The sequence below is a fragment of the Garra rufa genome, chromosome 9 (assembly GCF_049309525.1).
Source record: "Garra rufa chromosome 9, GarRuf1.0, whole genome shotgun sequence".
Taxonomy (NCBI): Eukaryota; Metazoa; Chordata; class Actinopteri; order Cypriniformes; family Cyprinidae; genus Garra; species Garra rufa.
Window position 1 is genome coordinate 2335902 of NC_133369.1, and position 25441 is coordinate 2361342.

Sequence of the window (25441 nt, forward strand, 5' to 3'; positions counted from 1 at the left end):
AGAAGCCCTCCAGGGCGGAGCCGAAGGCGGAGCAAGGGGTTTAGGAACCCTCCAGGGCGGAGCAGGAGGCGGAGCGGCCCTCCAGGGCAGAGCAGGAGGCGCAGGAGCCCTCCAGGGCGGAGCAGGAGGCGCAGGAACCCTCCAGGGCGGAGCAGAAGGCGCAGGAGCCCTCCAGGGCGGAGCAGGAGGCACAGGAGCCCTCCAGGGCGAATCAGGAGGCGCAGGAGCCCTCCAGGGCGGAACAGGAGGCGCAGGAGCCCTCCAGGGCAGAACAGGAGGCGCAGGGGCCCTCCAGGGCGGAACAGGAGGCGTAGAAGCCCTCCAGGGCGGAACAGGAGGCCGCATTATGGACTGGGACCTGGGGAGAACAGAGATAGAGGAGGCAGACAGAGCAAGGAGAGAAGTAGAGAGTTCATGGGAGAACGTGGCCTCCATAGCCGTGACCAGGCAGACGAGAACTTCAGGAACGACTTTCGTGGCAGTTCCTGGGCAGACAGAGACTTCTGGAACGGCCCCAGACGCCAAGACAGAGATGACAGGGAACCTAGGCGGTGCAGGCAGAGCAGGGAGTCTTGGCGGGGCAGACAGAGCAAGGAACTTTGGCGGAGCAGGCAGGGCAGGGAATTTTGGCGGAGCAGACAGAGCAAGGAGTCTTGGCGGAACAGGCAGAGCAAGGAACCTTGGCGGAGCAGGTAGAGCAAGGAGTCCTGGCGGAGCAGATATAGCAGGGAACCCTGGCGGTGCTGGCAGAGCAGGGAGCACTGGCGGTGCTGGCAGAGCAGGGAGCCTTGGCTGAGCGGGCAGAGCGTGAAGCCTTGGCGGAGCGGGCAGAGCGTGAAGCCTTGGCGGAGCGGGCAGAGCGTGAAGCCTTGGCGGAGCGGGCAGAGCGTGAAGCCTTGGCGGAGCGGGCAGGGCGTGAAGCCTTGGCGGAGCGGGCAGAGCGTGAAGCCTTGGCGGAGCGGGCAGAGCGTGAAGTTCCGCTATGTACGCCACCTCCGAAAGAGGTATAGGCGCAGCGGACATGCCTGTAGATGAGGTCTCCAGAACAAACTTGTGGGCAGACTCATGGGCCGAAGAGGCAACTGGGGCGCAGTGTGCAGCCCACACACTCAAAATGGCGATAGCCATAACAGGTAACACAGTTGGCAGAGGAATGCCCTCCGGGTCATTGGGCGTGGGGCTTGGGAGCGTTGGCTCTGTGTGACTTGGGAGCGTTGGTTCTGCATGGCTTGGCAGCGTTGGCTCTGCATGGCTTGGGAGCGTTGGCTCTGCATGGCTTGGGAGCGTTGGCTCTGTATGGCTTGGGAGCGTTGGCTCTGCATGGCTTGGGAGCGTTGGCTCTGCATGGCTTGGGAGTGAAGGCTCTGGATGCACAGGGGAGATGTGACTTGGCAGTGAAGAAGTAGCTATGACCTGACTCGTCATGACAAGAGCAGCAGTGACTTGATTTGGCGTGAGAGGGACAGCTGTGGCTTGGCTTGGCTCGGAGGGAACAGCTGCTTGACTTGGCTCTGAAGGAACGACTGCTGCGACATGACTTGGCCTGACAGGAACAGCAGCTGTATCTTGACTTGTCCTGGCAGGAACAGTGACTGTGACGTGACTTGACTCGGCAGGGACAGCAGCTGTAACTTGACTTGACTTGGTAGGAACGGCAGCTGGTGCAGGTTCGAGAGAAGCAGATATGACGTTCACAGGCAATGGCTTGGTTGACGTGGCGTGAGCAGACGCTGGCTTGGTTGACGTGGCGCTAGCAGACGCTGGCTTGGCTGATGTGGGGTGAGCAGACGTTGGCTTGGCTGACGCTGATAGTAAGGGATCAACTGAACGAGCTGACAGCAGTGGTGGGTCCTCCAAGCTTGATATTAGTCTCTGATAAGTCCTGGAAGGGTGAGAGTCTGATGCTGTAGCCACCATGTTGATAGCAGACTCAGGTATGGCGGCCATTTTGTGTGCAAGCTTGGGAGTGGCGGTCCTCCTGGGTGCAGGTTCTGGCATGGCGACCATCCTTGTGGCAGGCTCTGGCGTGGCGGCCATCTTTGCAGCGGGCTCTGGCGTGGCGGCCATCTTTGCAGCGGGCTCTGGCGTGGCGGCCATCTTTGCAGCAGGCTCTGGCGTGGCGGCCATCTTTGCAGCAGGCTCTGGCGTGGCGGCCATCTTACGGGAGGACTTGGGCGTGGCAGCCATCTTGGGCAGTGGTTCTGGAGGTACAGACATCTTGTGAGAAGACTTGGGCGTGACGGTAGCCATCTTGAGTGCAGACCCTGGAGTGGCGGCAGCCATCTTGTTAGCAGGCTCAGGAAAGGCGGCCATCTTGTGAGCAGGATCTGGAAGAGCGGCCATTTTGTGAACAGGATCTGGAAGGGCGGCCATTTTGGGTGCCGACTCAGGAAAGGCGGCCATCTTGTGAACAGGCTTGGGGGTGGCAGCCATCTTGTGAACAGGCTTGGGGATGGCGGCCATCTTGTGATCGGGCCTTGGGGTGGCAGCCATCTTGCGATCGGGCCTTGGGGTGGCAGTCATCTTGCGAGAGGAGTCAGACGTGGTAGATTTCTTGTGAGCTGGGTCCAATTGGGTGACCATCTTGAATGCGGACTCAGGAAGAATAGTCATTCCGAAAGCAGATTCTGGAAAGGCAGCCATCTTGTGAAGGGGCTCTTGAAGGGCGGCCATCTTGTGAACTGGCTCTGGAGGGACAGCTGTCTTTTGAACAGGCTTTGAAATGGCGGCCATCTTGTGAACGGGCTTTGGGATGGCAGCCATCTTGTGCTGTAGCTCTAGGCTGGCAGACATCTTGTGCTGAGACTCTGGGCTAGCAGACATCTTGTGCTGAGGCTCGGGGCTAGCAGACATCTTGTGCTGTGGCTCAGGGTTAGCAGACATCTTGTGCTGAGGCTCTAGGCTGGCAGACATTTTGTGCTGTGACCTTTTGAGTATACCCACAGTGAATGGAGAGCCACAAAACGATAACACAAAGTCAATGAATTGTGCGAGGGTCCAACTCGGGTCCTCATCGGGTAAACTCAGGCTGATATCAGTGTCCAACCCGCTCCAGAAACATTCCTTTAACATCGATTCGTTACAAGGTGCCAGGTGACTGTACGTAAGAAATTCCTCAACATAACATTCGATGGGACGGTCATCTTGAAAAATGGAACAGAGTGAACTTACGGGGTCTGCTGAGCTCATTCTTGGAGGGTACTTCTGCTGGTGGGTAAAGCCGCTGGATCCGGGTGTGGCGAAGTATTCTGTCACAAACGGGACGACCAAGAGTGAGGATCCAAATGCAAGGCTTTATTAAGCAGATCGTAGTCAGACAGACAGGGTCGAAAACACCAGCAAACATGAACAGTGAAGACAATCCAATAGCGTAATCCAATAAACAAGCGTAGGTCAAAATCCAGGTGGGCAGTCCAAATGAAACAATGAAATGAAAACAAGAAACTAGAAAACTAAGACTAAGACTGGGAAAACAAAAACAGAACTATAATTAGGGAACAACAAGGAGACTAGGAAACCTGGGAGTAATGGAAAACGCTTGGTAGAGTCCGCTGGAGCAAAACAATACTTCGCGATGTGTGTGTGTGATGAGCTGGCTTTTATGTCTGATAAACAGGAAGTAACCATAGAGGCAGCAGAGGGAGCAGCAACAGTCAGTGGGGGTAAGGGCTCCCTCTGCTGGCCTGGCGTGACAATATTAATTTTTTAAGGACGAACAATGATTTTTCTTATGAATTTTATTTGTAATCTATAATATAATAATACAACATTCTTGATTTTTTTTTTTTTTGTTATATAATTAAAACATAAATTTTCAATATCTATACATTATTATACATGACTCTGGACCACAAAACCAGTCATGAGGGTCAATTTTTTTTTAAACTGACATTAATAGTAAGGGAAATGTAATAAAAAAGTTGTCCAAATTAAGCTTTTAGCACTGCATATACTAATCAAAAATAAGTTTGATATTATTACAGTAGGAAATTTACAAAATATTTTCATGGAACATGATCTTTACTTAATATCCTAATGATTTTTGGCATAAAATCGATCATTTTGACCCACGCAATGTATTGTTGGCTATTGCTACAAATATACCGGTGCTACTTAAGAGTTCAGGGTCACATATAATTAAATTAATATATAACTAAATACTTTATAATATTAGAATACTATATAATTCTAAGTATGATTTTTCTATATTACAAATTATTGCTTTTAAGGAAGCACTATATTTTTTCATTTGTTTTTATTTACAATTGATACGTTTTAATCTTGTTAACTGTATTATAAATATTTTTTTTCTTTAAAGTGGAAGTGCATCATTTGTTTGCCAAACTGCCGGAGAAGACGATGATGAAGATGATGATGTTAATGTCTTGCTGATGCAGACATCTTACCTGACCCTTTCATGATGTAGTCGACGGCTCGATCGCTGATGGCAGAGTCGCTGGGTTTGATGTCCATGAACGGCTTGTTTCCAATCCCCATCGAAACCATCTCCTGCATCCGCAACTCTGATCATCAAACACACAAAACCATCAGCACAACCTAGATTGAATAATACAACAGGCTTTTGAAGCACAGCAGCAGGTTTAGAAAATCTACTGATAATTATTTTCAGCTCCTAATAATAATAATAATAATAATAATAACACAGAGACAAAAAAGGCCCACAATGCATTTGTCGGGGAGACCGCAGAGCTGAAGTGATAGTTCTGCAGTTGAGTTTCTGTTCATGCATCTGTCTGTGTTTTGACTGGTTAGTAACTAAACTTGACTAGCTGTGAACTACAGACAGAAGTGCTTCCTGCAGCGGTGAGACGCCGCCACACTGTAGTGCAACAAATTACTTTCTTGTGTACTTTCAGGTGAATAAAGCGGAATGAAATAAAAAAAACATGTTTTCACAACAAAACAGAACCAGCAAAGTCTGATTCACAAACATATGAGTCTTATGAGCTGATTCTTTCTAAGTTGCAAACAAATGACTCTTTTGGCCAGATTCTTCAGATTTGCAAACATAAGACTCTTATGAGAACATTTTTTTGGTTCACAAACAAATGACTCTCATGAGCAGATTCTGTATGATTCACAAACAAATGACTCTTATGAGCTGATTCTTTCTGGTTTGCAAACATATGACTCTTATCACCTGATTCTTCAGATTTACAAACATATGATTCTTATGAGCCAACTCTTTCTTATTTGCAAAAAAAAATTACTCTTGAGCCAATTCTTTGTGTCTATTATGAGCCAATTTTTTAAGATTCACAAACAAATGACTCTAACAAGCTGATTCTTTTTGATTCAGAAACAAACAACTCTTATGATCCAATTCTTTCTGATTCACAAACAAATGACTCTCATGAGCTGATTCTTTCTGGTTTGCAAACAAACAACTCTTATGAGTCGATTCTTTCTGATTCATAAACAAACAACTCTTATGAGTCAATTCTTTCTGATTCACAAACAAATGACTCTTATGAGCTGATTCTTTCTGGTTTGCAAACAAACAACTCTTATGAGTCGATTCTTTCTGATTCATTAACAAACAACTCTTATGAGTCAATTCTTTCTGATTCACAAACAAATGACTCTTATGAGCTGATTCTTTCTGGTTTGCAAACAAACAACTCTTATGAGTCGATTCTTTCTGATTCATAAACAAACAACTCTTATGAGTCAATTCTTTCTGATTCGCATAAAACGGCCCTTATAAGCCAATTCTTTTTATTTACAAAAAAACAACTCTTATGAGTTGATTCTTTCTGGTTTGCAAACAAACAACTCTTATGAGTCGATTCTTTCTGATTCACAAACAAATGACTCTTATGAGCTGATTCTTTCTGGTTTGCAAACAAACAACTCTTATGAGTCGATTCTTTCTGATTCATAAACAAACAACTCTTATGAGTCAATTCTTTCTGATTCACAAACAAATGTTTCTTATGAGTTGATTCTTTCTGGTTTGCAAACAAACAACTCTTATGAGTCGATTCTTTCTGATTCACAAACAAATGACTCTTATGAGCTGATTCTTTCTGGTTTGCAAACAAACAACTCTTATGAGTCGATTCTTTCTGATTCATAAACAAACAACTCTTATGAGTCGATTCTTTCTGATTCACAAACAAATGACTCTTATGAGCTGATTCTTTCTGGTTTGCAAACAAACAACTCTTATGAGTCGATTCTTTCTGATTCATAAACAAACAACTCTTATGAGTCGATTCTTTCTGATTCACAAACAAATGACTCTTATGAGCTGATTCTTTCTGGTTTGCAAACAAACAACTCTTATGAGTCGATTCTTTCTGATTCATAAACAAACAACTCTTATGAGTCAATTCTTTCTGATTCACAAACAAATGTTTCTTATGAGCTGATTCTTTCTGGTTTGCAAACAAACAACTCTTATGAGTCGATTCTTTCTGATTCATAAACAAACAACTCTTATGAGTCAATTCTTTCTGATTCGCACAAAACGGCCCTTATAAGCCAATTCTTTTTATTTACAAAAAACAACTCTTATGAGCAGATTCTTTCTGATTCAAAAACAAATTTCTATTAGTAGTTGATTCTTTCTGATTCACCAACAAATGACTCTTATGAGCTGATTCTTCAGATTTGCAAACATAAGACTCTTATGAGACCATTTTTTTGGTTCACAAACAAATGACTCTTATGAGTCGATTCTTTCTGATTCATAAACAAACAACTCTTATGAGTCAATTCTTTCTGATTTGCAAACAAATAAAAGACTCTTGTGAGCTGATTCTGTTTTACAAACAAATGAGCCAATTCATTCCATTTCAAAACAAATGACTCTTATGAGCCGATTCTTTCTGATTCGCAAATATATGACTCTTATCACCTGATTCTTCAGATTTACAAACATATGATTCTTATGAGCCCATTCTTTCTGAGTCGCAAATAAATGACTCTTATGAGCCAACTCTTTCTTATTTGCAAAAAAATTACTCTTGAGCCAATTCTTTGTGTCTATTATGAGCCAATTTTTTAAGATTCACAAACAAATGACTCTAATAAGCTGATTCTTTTTGATTCGGAAACAAACAACTCTTATGAGCCCATTCTTTCTGATTCGCAAACTTTTGTGTCTTATAAGCCGATTCTTTCTAATTTGCAAACAAATGACTCTTTTGGCCCGATTCTTCAGTTTTGCAAACATACAACTCTTATGATCCAATTCTTTCTGATTCACAAACATATGAGTCTTAAGAGCTGATTCTTTCTGAGTTGCAAACAAATGACTCTTTTGGCCAGATTCTTCAGATTTGCAAACATAAGACTCTTATGAGACCATTTTTTTTGGTTCACAAACAAATGACTCTCATGAGCAGATTCTGTATGATTCACAAACAAATGACTCTTATGAGTCGATTCTTTCTGATTTGCAAACATATGACTCTTATCAACTGATTCTTCAGATTTACAAACATATGATTCTTATGAGCCAACTCTTTCTTATTTGCAAAAAAAAATTACTCTTGAGCCAATTCTTTGTCTATTATGAGCCAATTTTTTAAGATTCACAAACAAATGACTCTAATAAGCTGATTCTTTTTGATTCGGAAACAAACAACTCTTATGAGCCCATTCTTTCTGATTCGCAAACTTTTGAGTCTTATAAGCCGATTCTTTCTAATTTGCATACAAATGACTCTTTAGGCCAGATTCTTCAGTTCCCCTTCAGTCGAATCACTTCGACGTTACATGAGATCCCATGTAACGTCTCCGTTCCCTCCTTCAGGGAACGAGGGTTACCTTCGTAACCTAGACGTTTTGCAAACATACAACTCTTTTGAGCAGATTCTTTCTGATTCAAAAACAAATTTCTATAAGTAGTTAATCCTTTCTGATTCACAAAAAATGACTCTCATGAGCTGATTCTTTCTGTTTCGTAAACTTTGAGTCTTTTATGCGCGCTATCTAATTTGCAAACAAATTACTCTTTTAGGCCTGATTCTTTAGATTTGCAAACATACGACTCTTGTGATCCAATTCTTTCTGATTCAAAACAAATTTCTATTACTAGTTGATCCTTTCTGATTCACAAACAAATGTTTCTTATGAGCTGATTCTTTCTGGTTTGCAAACAAACAACTCTTATGAGTCGATTCTTTCTGATTCGCACAAAACGGCCCTTATAAGCCAATTCTATTTATTTACAAAAAACAACTCTTATGAGCCGATTCTTTCTAATTTGCAAACAAATGACTCTTTTGGCCCGATTCTTCAGTTTTGCAAACATACAACTCTTATGATCCAATTCTTTCTGATTCACAAACAAATGACTCTTATGAGCTGATTCTTTCTGGTTTGCAAACAAACAACTCTTATGAGTCGATTCTTTCTGATTCATAAACAAACAACTCTTATGAGTCAATTCTTTCTGATTCGCACAAAAATGGCCCTTATAAGCCAATTCTTTTTATTTACAAAAAACAACTCTTATGAGCAGATTCTTTCTGATTCAAAAACAAATTTCTATTAGTTGTTGATCCTTTCTGATTCACAAACAAATGACTCTTATGAGCTGATTCTGTATGATTCACAAACAAATGACTCTTATGAGCAGATTCTTTCTGGTTTGCAAACAAACAACTCTTATGAGTCGATTCTTTCTGATTCACAAACAAATGACTCTAATAAGCTGATTCTTTCTGTTTCGTAAACTTTGAGCCTTATATGCCGATTCTTTCTAATTTGCAAACAAATTACTCTTTTAGGCCTGATTCTTTAGATTTGCAAACACACGACTCTTGTGATCCAATTCTTTCAAAAACAAAAACACATTTCTATTAGTAGCTGACCATTTCCGATTCACAACAAATGTTTATTATAAACCAATTTGTTCTGATTCACAAACAAGTGACTCTTATGAGCCGATTCTTTCTGATTCAAAAATATGACTCTCATGAGTTAATTGTTTTTTATGATCTATTTTATTTAATGTGTTCAGTGCTGCTGTCTGACCTCGGTTTCTCAAGGCTTGTCTCCACAGGATCTTGCCGATGACGGCGGTCCAGACGTTCTTCACCTCTCCAGAGCTGGCCTGCAGGATGAAAGTGTCCTGCGACTTCCTCCGGCGAAACCAGATCTCGAAGCGCAGGCCGCTGTCTCCCACGTTCTCCGTCATCCCGATCTCAGCCGTCTGAGAAGAGATGAAACCCTCCTTCAACCACACAAAACTCACAGTGACAAACTGCAGTCTGATATCACACACATATTCTCTACCTTGAAGGACTGTTTGTAGATGTAGATGTCGTATCCTCCTTCAATCTTCTTGGTCTTGCTGAAGAGGATGAGATCTTCGAATAAGAAAACGTGACGCAGGTATTTTTTGCGTCCGCACCAAACGATGAACTCGTCCTGACAGCGAAGCTGACCCTGCTCCTTCAGGTTCACCTGAGAGATACAACATAGTATATCAGTCTCTATCAAATCCTGTCAACATATAATCAAACTGTTAATATAAGGTTATTCAAATTAGTATTTTTTATTGAATACAATAAATATGATTGCATTACAGTAAGAATCATCATTAAGAAAAATAGGAACAGTGAAAAAGAAATGATTTAATGCTAAAATAAATAAAAAAATATTTGAATGAAACTTAAATAAAAAATAATTGTATTCACTTTAAATTGTATTTATTTAAATACAGAAACTGTTAAATTAAATAAAGTATAAATATGTTTTTAATTATTTGCTTTAATTACTAAATCGTTATTTTATTTTGATCTTAAAAATAAATACACATGTATTCATTAGAAATATTTATTTATTAAAATATTTATTAATGTTATTTATTCAAATCAAAATTTTAAATAATATTTTTAAATAAAAGTACTTATTATTTATATTAAATTTGATTTAAACAAAAAAACAAAAACACAATTATTTATTTGAATAAAAGTTACTCAAATAAAACAACAGATAACATTAATATTTTATATTGATATCAATTACATTAATAAAATAATATTTTATTTACATAGTTATTTATCCAATCAAATAAATTAAATACAATTATTTGAATAAAATTGATTTGTTATTTAATTAGTAAATGTTTATTTAATTTATTCACATTGAATATTACTTACTCAAATATATAATTATGTATTTGAATAAAATATATTCATATAAATAATTAACAAATTAAATTAAAAAAGTATTTATTTAATTATTAAATAATTTAATTATTAAATAATAATTTAATTTAAATGTTAATTTGTTAAATAAATAGAATTATTTATTTAAACAAAATGAATAATCATTTAAGTAATTAAAATTATATCTGTCTAGTTGTGTTTTCTGAATCTCATCATCAGAATCAGATTAAGTTAGGGGTCATATCTCTATTACTAGTGGTTGATCAGGGTATTACTCTAGAAACCAGAAACCATGTGATGTCCATTACAATTGATGCTGGGTCTGAAGGGGTTAAATACTTAATTATTTTATTTAAACTCCACTTACATCACACCCGCGGATGGCGTCCATGGCCAGCAGGTCATTTCCATGTCGCAGCTGGAACTTGACCAACTCCTCAGCTGTTCTGAGGTCAGTGAGCTCCTGCTCCTGAGACTGACTGCACTCCTTGATCAGATCCTTGAGGAGAAGAGCGTATTTACTCATCCTCTGGATGGGCTTCAGCAGGTACGACGCCAGGTCCATTTTATCACCCAGCTCCACCTGCTTGTTCTGAAGAGCACAGGCAATGTTCAGAAACGTCCGTCAGCTCATGTCAATAACGTCATGGAGAAGAATCCGCATTGTTTACCTTGAAAAAACTGTTTCCGTGGCTCGTTAGCAGGGCGTCTGAACGGGGCTTGTTTTTGCTGTACAGGGCGTACATCCCAAATTGTTCCTCCTAAGCATGGAAAAAACACATTTATATCTTATATAGAGGTTAGCACTATAGACAAAATCTCATAAGATTTTTACAGTACTTATTGAGAGTAACTATGACCACACATTAAATGTACTTTATTCAAATAAATAATTAGTTATATTTTAAAATACTTGTATTTAGGCATTTGAAATTATATATTTTTCTTAATTATTAAATGCTCATAAACTTTACTTAATTATACATTATTTCATTTACATGAAATGTTCTTTATTCAAATAAATAGTATTTCAAAATACTTGTATTGCATTGAATTATTTGATTATTACTTATTGTATTTACATTAATTGGTATTTATTCAAATAAACATGAAAACTATTTGAATTAAATTATTTAAAAACAAATTAATATTTACTTTTTAAATTATATGATACATTAATACTGAAATAATTATTTTATTTAATTATTAAATAATTATTTATTTTAATTATTAATTATATTTTTTACATTAAATAACCTTTATAAAAATAAATAAGAATTACATTTATTTTTTATTTTAATTATTCAATAATTACTAAATACAAAAATAAATACAATTCATTATTTGAATTAAATATTTTCAAACTACTCTAAAACATTTTTTTTTATTTTAATTATTCAATAATTACTTTATTTACATTTGCATTTATTTAATAAATACAAAAATAAATACAATTAATTATTTGAATTAAATATTTTCAAACTACTCTATAAATAGTATAATAATAAAATACTATTTTAATAGTATTTATTTATTTGACTTAATTATAATAATTTTTTATATTAAATGTTTCTATTCAAATAAAAAAGTATTAGAATTAAGCGTATTCAAACTAACGAAAGCAAATCTATAGTATAATAATAATAATACTGACTGAATAGTAGAATTATATAATAATATTTAAATAGTTTTTCTTTATTTTACTTAATTATTAAATAATTACTTACATTCAATGTTTTTATTGAAATAAATTCGATTTTAAAATAATATTTTTAAATAATGTCATAATAGCTAAGTAATAACACTATAACACTGTAAAATGCAACTGAACATTTAATAATAATAATATTTTTATTCAGTTCTAAAATTAAACTTATCAATAAAGAAAAATATTTCTACACTAAGAATACTACACTATGAAATAATAATAATTATTTTATTTACATTAAATGTTTTACTAAAATGAATTATATTTTAAAATAATATTAACAAATATTTTTTCATATTAATTATATATTATACACATCATTTAAAAGTTTTTTTTTTTTTTTTTTAAGAAATGAATACTTTTATTCAGCAAGGATGCATTAAATTAAAACCAAAAGTGACAAGAAAGATTTTACGGAATGTTATTAAAAAATATTTATTTTTCAAATAAACACTAAATTCTTTTGTCAAACTTTCTATTAAAAAATATGAATATTTTCAACATTGCCAATAATCAGAAATGTTTCTTGAGCAGCAAATCAGCATATCACAATGACTTCTGAAGGATCATGTGACACTGAAGACTGGAGTAACGATGCTGAAAATTCAGCTTTGATCACAGAAATAAATTACATTTTACTCTGTATTCACATAGCAATCTGTTATTTTAAATTGTAATAATATTTCACATTTTTTACAGTTTTTTTGATCAAATAAATGCAGCCTTGGTGAAGCGACTTGTTTACTCCTGTGGACTCACATGTTTAAGGAAGCAGCTGCTGATGGACAGCGGTGAATGAGCGCAGCTCTCCAGATCAGTGAGGAAATACTGGCTGTGAAAGTCACACAGCTTCTCCAGATTCCCAAAAATGATGCTGCGCTTGCCTCTGAGGTCCTGAGGAAGGTCGAGCCGCTCCATCTCAGGGAAGTAGTGCTGGATGATGTAGCTGAGGGATCTCACATACTCTCTCTCAGTGGAGATCATCTCATCCATGATGTGCTGGATTTTACTGAAAAGCACCACAGCAGAATATGCATGAATAAAGTGAATAAAGCAGCACTGATGGAGAATCAGGGAGCTGTGTAGTCAAGTTGTTATGAGTTGACTAATGAGACTTTTTACCAGTGGATTTACAGTCAATTTTAGCATGAGGATATAGAGGATCAAATACAATTTAAAAATCTCTCTATTTCAGTTGTCTCAGGCCATATTCACAGTTTTATAATTTAATAAATTATTAAAATTAAATCAATAATATCTGTAGTAATACTATACTGTAAAATAAAAAAGAAAATTTATTTAGAAAACGTTAATTATTATTATTATTATTATTATTACAGAAGAACTAAAAAATACAAATGATTATTATTATTTATGTTTAATTATCTCTATTTTACCATTATTTATTTTATTTTCATCATCATCATCATCATCTTTTAAAAGTGAATTAATTAATTCATTAAATTACACAATTCTGTCTTAATTTTTTATTATTAGTAGTATTAAGTATTATATAATTACTCAGTATTAAGTTACAATTATTTATTTGGCAAATTATAAAAAAAATATAAGAATTAAATACTAGTAATACTATACTGTAATATACAACTGAAAATGTAATAATAATAACAAAAATATTTTCTTTATACTATAAAATTAGAAAAATGAAGTGTTTGATAAAACTATTCTTAAAAATTGTATTTCTTATTATTAAATTACAATTGTTCATACAGCAAACTATAAAAATGATAAAAATATTTTTATTATTAAATTAGATTTACTCATTCAGCAAATGATAAAAATTGTTAGTAATATTACTAAAGTAATAATACTATACTGTAAAATAAAACGGAACATTTAATGATGATAATATTAATGATTATTTTATCAATTTATTAAGTTATAAAATATAAAAAATAAATACATTTTACACAAATAATACTATACTGTAAAATAAAAAAGCAAGTATTTAATAAAAATATAATTATTCTTTTATTTTTTTTAATATAGTTATTCATGTTCAACTATCACTGTGTATTATTTCTCATGCATTAATAATTTTTTACTTGCTATTATTACTAATATTTACACCTGCCTTTTATTTAATAAAATACCTATTTAATTATAAAAATTAGACAAAATGAGAAAAATGAAGTGTTTGATAAAACTATACTTAAAAATAGTATTTTTTATTATTAAATTCTAATTGTTCATACAGCAAACTATAAAAATGATAAAAAATAAACAAATAAAAATATTTATTATTAAATTATATTTACTCATTCAGCAAATGATAAAAATTATTTAAAAATGTTAAAAAAATTATAAAAATCAAAACAAAAACGAACAAATTTTTTTTGTTCTGAAAAATTAAACAAATCAAATTAGTAATACTCTATAATTGTAAAATACAACTGAAGATTTAATAATGATAACAAGAATATTATTTATACAGTAATAGTACTATAGTGTAAAATAAGAAAAATCAAGTATTTGATAAATATATTTAATAATATTTTGATTATTCAACTGTAATTACTCTTTCAGCAATTTATAAAATTGTAATTGTTAGTAATATTACTAAAGTAATAATACTATACTGTAAAATAAAACGGAACATTTAATGATGATAATATTAATGATTATTTTATCAATTTATTAAGTTATAAAATATAAAAAATAAATACATTTTACACGAATAACACTATACTGTAAAATAAAAAAGCAAGTATTTAATAAAAATATAATTATTCTTTTTTTTTTTAATATAGTTATTCATGTTCAACTATCACTGTGTATTATTTCTCATGCATTAATAATTTTTTACTTGCTATTATTACTAATATTTATGCCTGCCTTTTATTTAATAAAATAACTATTTAATTATAAAAATTAGACAAAATGAGAAAAATGAAGTGTTTGATAAAACTATACTTAAAAATAGTATTTTTTATTATTAAATTATAATTGTTCATACAGCAAACTATAAAAATGATAAAAAATAAACAAATAAAAATATTTTTATTATTAAATTAGATTTACTCATTCAGCAAATGATAAAAATTATTTAAAAATGTTAAAAAATTATAAAAATCAAAACAAAAATGAACAAATTTTTTTTGTTCTGAAAAATTAAACAAATCAAATTAGTAATACTCTATAATTGTAAAATACAACTGAAGATTTAATAATGATAACAAGAATATTATTTATACAGTAATAGTACTATAGTGTAAAATAAGAAAAATCAAGTATTTGATAAATATATTTAATAATATTTTGATTATTCAACTGTAATTACTCTTTCAGCAAATTATAAAATTGTAATTGTTAGTAATATTACTAAAGTAATAATACTATACTGTAAAATAAAACGGAACATTTAATGATGATAATATTAATGATTATTTTATCAATTTATTAAGTTATAAAATATAAAAAAATAAATACATTTTACACGAATAATACTATACTGTAAAATAAAAAAGCAAGTATTTAATAAAAATATAATTATTCTTTTATTTTTTTGAATACAGTTATTCATGTTCAACTATCACTGTGTATTATTTCTCATGCATTAATAATTTTTTACTTGCTATTATTACTAATATTTATACCTGCCTTTTATTTAATAAAATAACTATTTAATTATAAAAATTAGACAAATCAAGAAATATACTATAGCATAGTATTAATACGACACTAGAAAATAATAAAATGGTATTTATTAATAACAATTATAAAACGGTTAGTTCCATTGCTCAATTCTGATTGGTCAGCAGCTGTGTGGTATTCATGATACGGCACTGCTATGACCGCTTCACTCAACGGTTTTGTGTATCATTGAACCCCCTTAGCAACCACCCTTAGCAACATAAACACAGCTGCAGCAGTTAGGGACTACTTTTTACAGCGGAAGGCAGTTAACGATTTTACTTTATGAACTTAATATATATAAATTAATATATATTTTTTGATTTTAATATTTTTATTGTGTGGTAACCGTTTTATAAAAGCAATAAGGTACTTGAGGCCGTGCTGTATCATGAATAAATCACGGCTGAAGGGCAACCCCTGATTTATTCATGATACAGCACGGCCTCTCGTACCTTATTGCTTATTATACTACAGGGCCGTTGAATGCTTGAATCTGATTGGCTGACGAACGTTCTAGAGGTGTGCATTATATTCAGGGATACGCACGGCGAACGTAGTTCCAGGCAGCTTTAGACCGTAGTGCATGTCTATATCACTTCGCCATACGATTTCAGTTATTTCAAAGGTCCTTACAGCCCAAAACAGCAAAATAACCAAAACCCACAATGACACTGGCCAAACTAATAAATACAGTAAACATCAGGATAAAAACGACAGATTATTTCCATGTTTTTTTCCACAATATATTACGTTTTATTATGTACGGAAAGCACAAACTCTCTTTCTCTCGCCCTCTCTCACTCACCTCACAGACGCACACACACATACCGTTACAGTTTGCACTGGCGTTAGCATTCGCGCTAATGTTGTTAGCGCTGCTCTGACGATTAACAAATTAAAAACGACATGACAGCTCTCACACGCGAGGTAACAACGGCGTGGTCTTGAAGAAAGTGAACTTAAAGTTTAACTGTTAGTAGAGACGATGCTGCCAGTCACCTTTGAGAGAGACAGACGTGAGAGAGGTAAAGTCATACACTTAGTTTCTCTCCCTCACTCTTTCCGTCTGTCTGCTTGTCTTTCGGTCGGTCTAAACTTCATTATTAACGGCATTATTTTGCTATTAACAGACCAAGCGTCGTTACTAGTTCTAAAATGACGTTTTGGAACTAGCAACGAAGCGGTTGAATGAGCTGCGTAAGAAATTAATCCTACTCACAATAGCGTTTTAAGGATAAAAACGGGACGAATGTCTTGAAATATATCATTTGATCGATGTCTTGAGGTGTGGTAACTGTAGTATAAGCGGAATAATTGACTTCGGTCCGTAGAATTCTACGAAAATAATGCACACCCGAGGTGTAACGGCCACTCCGCTTCGCGTCGTGACCGCATCACCACCTCGGGTGTGCATTATTTTCGTAGAATTCTACGGACCGTCGTCAATTATTCCTTACATAATAACACATTTTATAAAACCACAGAAAAAATGCAAATAATAATAATAATAATTATTATAATTAAATAAGTAAAAATACAAATAAAACAATTATTGTGTTTGTTTATTTTTATAATTTACAATAATGACTCATATTTAAGTCTGAGTGCTGGGTGTTTTGCGCGTCACTCACCCGCTGTGTCTCTTGACGTCTCCGTCGCTGTGTCTGCACTGAACGCGTGATGGAGACGACATGCTGCGGCTGCGACCCAGCGCAGGGCTCTTGACGTCCGGCCGCTGCAGCTTCTTCTCCACGCAGACGTTATTGGTGACCTCCAGTCCTCTGATGTAGACGCCGGTGTAGCCGTGATGAGCGGTGTCCGGATGAGCTTTGTCGCGCGAGGGCAGCTCGTAGCTCAGGGTCTTCTTCATGATCTTCTTGAGCGGCTGCTTGCGGTGGCGCGTCGCGGGTGAATGCAGGGGTTCGGAGTGACACGAGGCGGACGAGTCGACGGTGCAGTCGCTGTCGGTGTCGTCGAACGCAGACAGAGAGAGCTGGCCGCCGTCCGGGGGAAAGGGGAACGGGAACTGGCCTCTGGAGAACGGACCTGCTGAATGGGGCTTCTCATCTTCATACTCAAAACACGACGGTGAAGAAGAGCTCAGAGCTGGACCTTTAGACAAGTCCACTCCGTTCTGGGTCTCCACAGGGTTTGATACAGTCTCTGTGAACACAGATGGACACAATCATGAGTATTTATGCACACATAATAAATCTGAACTAAAAAATACAAATGATTATTATTATTTATGTTTCATTATCTCTATTTACCATTATTAATCACATTTGTGTCTCATTTTATTTTCATCATCATCATCATCATCTTTTAAAAGTGAATTAATTAATTCATTAAATTACACAAATCTGTCTTAATTTTTTATTATTATTAGTATTAAGTGTTATATAATTACTCAGTATTAAGTTACAATTATTTATTTGGCAAATTATAAAAAAATATTAGAATTAAATATTTCATATATAGTAAAACTATACTGTAATATACAACTGAAAATGTAATAATAATAACAAAAATATTTTCTTTATACTATAAAATTAGAAAAATGAAGTGTTTGATAAAAATATACTTAAAAATTGTATTTAGTATTATTAAATTATAATTGTTCATACAGCAAACTATAAAAATAATAAAAAATAAACAAATAAATTATATATTTACTCATTCAGCAAATGATAGAAATTATTTAAAAATGTTAAAAAATTGTAAAAATCAAAACAAAAATGAAGACTTTTTTTTGCTCTGAAAAATTAAACAAATCAAATTAGTAATACTCTATAATTGTAAAATACAACTGAAGATTTAATAATGATAACAAGAATATTATTCATACAGTAATAGTACTATAGTGTAAAATAAGTAAAATTAAGTATTTGATAAATATATTTAATCATATTTTGATTATTCAATTACTCTTTCAGCAAATTATCAAAAATGAAACACAGTGTGAACACAGATGGACACAATCAAGAGTATTTATGCACACATAATAAATCTGTCTTGGTGACAGAAGCTTTCATCGCAGGAAAGTACAGACAGAAAAGCCAAGAAAATGGAATATAACAAAATTTTAAGATAATACAAGAATGTAATAAAATATAGAATATTACACAGTAGACAGAATGGACAGGAATTAGAATTATTACTATTATAGCTGATGCTTGCCATTAATTAATACTATACTGTAAAAATATTATACGGTGGAAGACAAATTATTTAATAGATATAACAATAATAATAATAATAATCAAAGAAGAAACATATTACTACTATATAATAATATACTTTAAACTAAAACATTGTTTTTATAATAATAATAATAATAATAATCAGTAAAGAAATATATTACATATATAATAATACTTACAGTAAAATAAGTATTTAATGGTAATAATCAATGAAGAAATAGGTTACATATAAAATAAAACTATGCTATAAAATAAATAAAAATACTAAAAATATATTATATATTCAATAATACTAAACTAAAATAGTATTATTGTATATTACATATACTGAAAAATTTTTTGTATTTAATAATAATAATAAACATATCCAATAACACTACACTAAACTTATTACTATAATGTAAAATAATTTAGCATTTAATAATAATAATAATCAATGGAGAAATGTTGCATATCCAATGATACTATACTATAAAATAAAAAAATAGTATTTAATAATAATGAAAATAATGATCAATTAAGTAAAATGTTGCATATCCAATAATACTATACTGTAAAAATTATTTTTAGTATTTAATAATAATAATAATAATAATGATCAATTAAGTTAAATATGTTACATATTCAATAATACTATACTGTAATAAAAATTGTATTTAATAATAATAATGATCAATGGACAAATATATATCACATAGTCAATAACACTAAAAAACTGTAAAATTAAAAAAATGAGTATTTAATAATAATAATAATAATGACCAATGAAGAAATATGTTACATATACAATACTATATTGTAAAATAAAAAATGGAGTATTTAATAATAGTAAAAATAAATGCAAAAGTATATTACTAATACATATTAATACTAATACTGTAAAATAAAAAAATGTATTTAATTATAATTATTAATCGGGAAATATATTACATATCCAATAATGCTACACTAAACGTATTACTATAATGTAAAAAAATTGAGCATTTAATAATAATAATAATAATAATAATAATAATCAATGGAGAAATGTTGCATATCCAATGATACTATATTATAAAATAATTTTTTTTTATTTAATAATAATAAAAATAATGATCAATTAAGTAAAATGTTACATCCAATAATACTATACTGTAAAATAAAAATTGTTAGTATTTAATAATAATAATAATAATAATAATAATAATAATAATCAATTAAGTAAAATATGTTACATATTCAATAATACTATACTGTAATAAAATTTTTATTTAATAATAATAATGATCAATGGACAAATATATATCAGATATTCAATAACACTAAAAAAACTGTAAAATAAAAAATGAGTATTTAATAATAATAATAATAATAATAATGACCAATGAAGAAATATGTACATATACAATACTATATTGTAAAATAAAAAATTGAGCATTTAATAATAATAATAATAATAATCAATGGAGAAATGTTGCATATCCAATAATACTATACTATAAAATAAAAAAGTAGTATTTACTAATAATGAAAATAATGATCAATTAAGTAAAATGTTGCATATCCAATAATACTATACTGTAAAATATTTTTTAGTATTTAATAATAATAATAATAATAATAATAATAATAATAATCAATTAAGTAAAATATGTTACATATTTGAAAATTGTATTTAATAATAATAATGATCAATGGACAAATATATCTCACATATTCAATAACACTAAAAAACTGTTAAGAAAAAAAATAATAATGATCAATAAAGAAATATGTTACATATACAATACTATATTGTAAATATTTTTTTTAGTATTTAATTATAATAAAAATAAATGCAAAAGTATATCACTAATACATATTAATACTAATACTGTAAAATAAAAAATGGGATATTTAGTATTAATAGCAATAATAATAACAACAATTATGTTAATTATTTTCTTTTTTTAACAGAACAACATTAAAATATGTGACCCTGGAGCACAAAACCAGTCTTAAGTCGCTGGGGTATATTTGTAGCAATAGCCAAAAATACATTGCATGGGTGAACATTTTTGATTTTTCTTTTATGCCAAAAATCATTAAGAAATTAAGTAAAGTTCATGTTCCATGAAGATTTTTTGTAAAATTCCTACTGTAAACATATCAAAATGTAATTTTTGATTAGTAATATGCATTGCTAAGAACCTAATTTGGACAACTTTAAAGGTGATTTTCTCAGTATTTTGATTTTTTTGCATCCTCAGATTCCTGATTTCAAATAGATGTATCTCAGTCAAATATTGTCCTATCCTAACAAACCATACATCAATAGAAAGCTTATTTATTGAGCTTTCATATGATGTATATATCTCAGTTTTGTCAAATTTAACCTTATGACTGGTTTTGTGGTCCAGGGTCACATATAGATAAATGTGATTATTTATGTTTGAATGGTTGTTTCTGACTGTACTGATATTTTACCAGAAGCGGCGTCTCCGTCAGTCAGCGGGGCAGCAGTACTAGCAGCAGTGGCTTCAGCCAGCGTTTCCTCCAGCTGCTGTTTGGTTTGCTGGCACCGCTGCCAGACGCCGTTCCACTGCTGCAGCTCCTGCGCGCTGTTGAGCTTCAGCACCATCTGATTGAGCGAACTGAAGTTTTCCAGAGAGAACTTTGTGGCCTCGCTGTGATAATCCTGCAGGACCTGCAGCACGGCCGGCGTCAGACTGACCGCGTTACCGTCCAGCCTCAGCTGATGGAAATACTCCTGACAGTGGACCATCCACTGGTTCGCCTGCACAAGACACAGTCATTTCAGTAAAATAAAAATACATTTAATTGTATCAGTTGGTGGTCAGCCAACCACTAAATAGCATGATAACAGTTGACATGATGCAGCTAACTTGAATAATTCAATCCATAAACAGTTTTTACCGATTCGTAGAACTCATAGAGGTTGAGCAGGACGTCCAGCTCGTTCTTGCGTGTTTCGCTGCGCTGCAGGACGGAGCTGATGTGCTCTTTGACCTCCAGAAGGGCTGGACCGGCTTTAGACTCTCTCAGTAACGCTGCGGCTTTCTTCTGCTGTTCCTACAGGAGCTGAACTAGTTAGTCATTTAGTTGACCTTTTAATCCAAAACAATTTAAGACCCTTTCATATGATTCGCTTCAATGTTTCCACATCATTTAAATTTTTTAAAAAAAAACTTAGTTACATAAAACTTACATATAATAATAATAATAATAACAATATTAAAGAGAACTGAAAAATCAATTAAGAGTAAAAATTAAAAAATTAAAAATAAGCTAAATAAAAAAAATAAAATAAAATGTGCAATTCCAATTTAATTAATAATAATCATCATTATCAAAGGTGGGGAAAAAAATTATATATATATATATATATATATATATATATATATATATACACATATACACATATACATATACATATATATATATATATACACACACACACACACACATATACAATACTATAATGTAAAAAATAAGTATTTAATAATAATACTAAATGAAATATATTACATGTACAATAATACTGTAAAATGAACAAATTGTATTTAAGAACAATATTAATAATAATAATCCATGAAGAAATATTTTACATTTGCAATAATGACATACTGTAAAATTAATACTACACTGTAAACAATTTAGTATTTAATAATAATAATCAATGGAGAAATATATTACGTATACAATACTATACCGTAACATACAAAATGAGTATTTATTAATAACAATAATAATAATCAAGAAATATATTATATATTCTACCAAATAAAATATTGTGTATTTAATAATAAAATAATAATAATAATAATCAATGAAGAATTACTAATACATACCTGTAATAATACTATACTGACTGTAAAATAAAAAGTCTGTATTTAATAATATTAATAATAATAAATGATAAATATATTACTAATATACAATATAAAATAAATTATAAAAACTAAATAAAATAAAATGTACAATTTCAATTTAGTATTTAATAATTATCAATGGAGAAATATAATATGTATACAACAATACTATCCTGTTAAATACAAAAATTAGTATTTAATAATAATAATAATAATAATCAAGAAATATATTACATAATCTACCACAAACATTGTGTATTTAATATTTAAATAATAATAATAATAATAATCGATAAAAAATTATTAATACATACCTGTAATAATACTATACTGACTGTAAAATAAAAAGTCTGTATTTAATAATATTAATAATATTAATAATAATAAATGATAAATATATTACTAATATACAATATAAAATAAATTATAAAAACTAAATAAAATAAAATGTACAATTTCAATTTAGTATTTTATTAATAATGAATGGAGAAATATAATATGTATACAACAATACTATTCCGTTAAATGCAAAAATTTGTATTTAATAATAATAATAATAATAATAATAATAATAATCAAGAAATATATTACATAATCAACCGAAAACATTGTGTATTTAATAATAAAATAATAATAATAATCATCAATAAAAAATTATTAATACATACCTGTAATAATACTATACTGACTGTAAAATAAAAAGTCTGTATTTAATAATATTAATAATATTAATAATAATAAATGATAAATATATTACTAATATACAATATAAAATAAATTATAAAAACTAAATAAAATAAAATGTACAATTTCAATTTAGTATTTAATAATTATCAATGGAGGAATATAATATGTATACAACAATACTATTCCGTTAAATGCAAAAATTTGTATTTAATAATGATAATAATAATCAAGAAATATATTACATAATCTACCAAAAACATTGTGTATTTAATATTTAAATAATAATAATAATCAATAAAAAAATTACTAATACATACCTGTAATAATACTATACTGATTGAAAAAAATAAATAAATAATATTACTACTATATAGCAACACTATTATACTGTAAAATAAAATTTTGTATTATTATGGTAATAAATGAAAAATATATTACTAATATACAATACAAAATATTTAAAAAAATTAAAAATAAGTAATAAAAATAAAATAAATAAATAAAATGTGCAATTCCAATTTAAGGAATACATTATTTTCTGTTTAATTTTCCTGGTTGATGTTGATGCTAATATGTGATGGACACCCGTTGAACTCATTTAAATTCACCAAGAGCATCCTGGGACAGTAAAATCCCGTCTCGCTTATATCTCTCTGTGAAATCTCAAAGCATTGGGCACATGAAGCACTTACACTGGACTCTTCCATGAACTGGGCCAGACTCTGTCTCATGTCCTGAATGGAGCTCAGAGAGAGACTGTAGGAGTCCAGAGGAGCCAAATGCTTCTCACTCTCCACATAAAACCACCTCTTAACCTGCGGACAGAGACATTATCAGCACAGTCTCTCTAATAATACATTCATATTTAGACCGGTTCAATAGAAACTCATCCCATTGAAGTTAATGATACATTTATCAGTATATATCGTAATACATACATTTATTATTGTTTTTTTTTTTTTAAATCAAGTACCTCTTCAGGAATGTTGCTATTTTAAAGGCATTTCAAAAAGTCAAATTCAAGTACTCCTTGGGGAAATCCTGTATTTCTATTGAGAAAATAAACCTCTAACCTCTTGATGTCTCTCCTGTAAGAGGCGCAGCTCCAGGAGCGTCTCCAGCTGCTGCAGTGATTTATTAGACAGAATGACGAGTTTATGAACCTCTTCATCCACTTGGTTATATAGTGCACTGACCAGATCCACAGCGTCCCTATATGAGACACAACATCAGCTTAGACTACAGCTTTGATCAAACACAGGGGGCAAATCTAATACATCAGTGTTTTTAAACATTATTTGTGACCCAGGACCACAAAACCAGTCATAAAGGTCAATTTTCTGAAATTGAGATTTATGTATCTGAATAAATACTGTAAGCTGCAAGCTGAATATTTAAGCTTTGCATTGATTTATGTTTTGTTAGGATACATTTTCAAAGTATTTGAAAATTTGAGGGTGCAAAAAACAAACAAAAAAAAAATATTGAGAAAATCACCTTTAAAGTTGTGCAAATGAAGTTTTTACCAATGCATATTACTAATCAAAAATTATGTTTTGAAATATTTATGGCAGGAAATTTACAAAATATCTTCATGGAACATGATCTAAAAATCCCTAATGATTCTTGTTATTGAAAAAAAAAGCAAAAATGTTGACCCATACAATGTTTTGGTTATTGCTACAAATACATCCATTTTTTATGCATGCAGCAAAAGGTAAAACTTTTTCAAGGTTGCATAATGGAGCATCTCTTTTTTTCTATATTCATATACTGTACCTATCCTATTTAAATTAATGCACATTTTAATTTTGTATTATTTTCTTCCCATGAAATCATGTAAAATCCTTAAAATCAAATTACAAATAAAATTAAACTAAAAAACAAAACAAAATTTATAATAAGATAAAAAAAAATTAAAATTAAATTCTATTTATTTTTAACAAAATATTATAAAAAAAAATCTAAATATTGTAAACAGCCTTAAAAATAAAACAATTGTGTAAAATAAAACTTTATTATCTAAAATGTTTACTTAAAACTAAAAAAAAATATATCAATGGGATAATCAAAATAAATGTCAACAGCAATAAGACTTGTTTTTCAAGAAAATATATCTTAAATGAACTGTTTTTATATACGGATTAAAAAAACAACATGCCAATGGGGCAATAAAATTCACTTTTT

At 31.6% G+C, this 25441-nt stretch overlaps 1 protein-coding gene across 1 annotated transcript in view; it reads right to left on the reverse strand.

Moving 5' to 3' along the window:
• The window catches only part of LOC141342468 (pleckstrin homology domain-containing family G member 4B-like), a 96278-nt gene that overhangs the window by 23834 nt on the left and 47003 nt on the right, over nucleotides 1-25441 (reverse strand). Inside the window, exons 11-22 of the mRNA XM_073846916.1 lie at nucleotides 24328-24466; nucleotides 23947-24069; nucleotides 21612-21767; nucleotides 21162-21471; nucleotides 17145-17676; nucleotides 12616-12865; nucleotides 10820-10909; nucleotides 10516-10740; nucleotides 9271-9441; nucleotides 9010-9187; nucleotides 4407-4523; nucleotides 2944-3143 (exon numbers count right to left, since the gene is read on the reverse strand). Of these exons, the coding sequence (XP_073703017.1) occupies nucleotides 2944-3143; nucleotides 4407-4523; nucleotides 9010-9187; nucleotides 9271-9441; nucleotides 10516-10740; nucleotides 10820-10909; nucleotides 12616-12865; nucleotides 17145-17676; nucleotides 21162-21471; nucleotides 21612-21767; nucleotides 23947-24069; nucleotides 24328-24466 (2491 nt within the window). The remainder of the gene's footprint in view (nucleotides 1-2943; nucleotides 3144-4406; nucleotides 4524-9009; nucleotides 9188-9270; nucleotides 9442-10515; nucleotides 10741-10819; nucleotides 10910-12615; nucleotides 12866-17144; nucleotides 17677-21161; nucleotides 21472-21611; nucleotides 21768-23946; nucleotides 24070-24327; nucleotides 24467-25441) is intronic.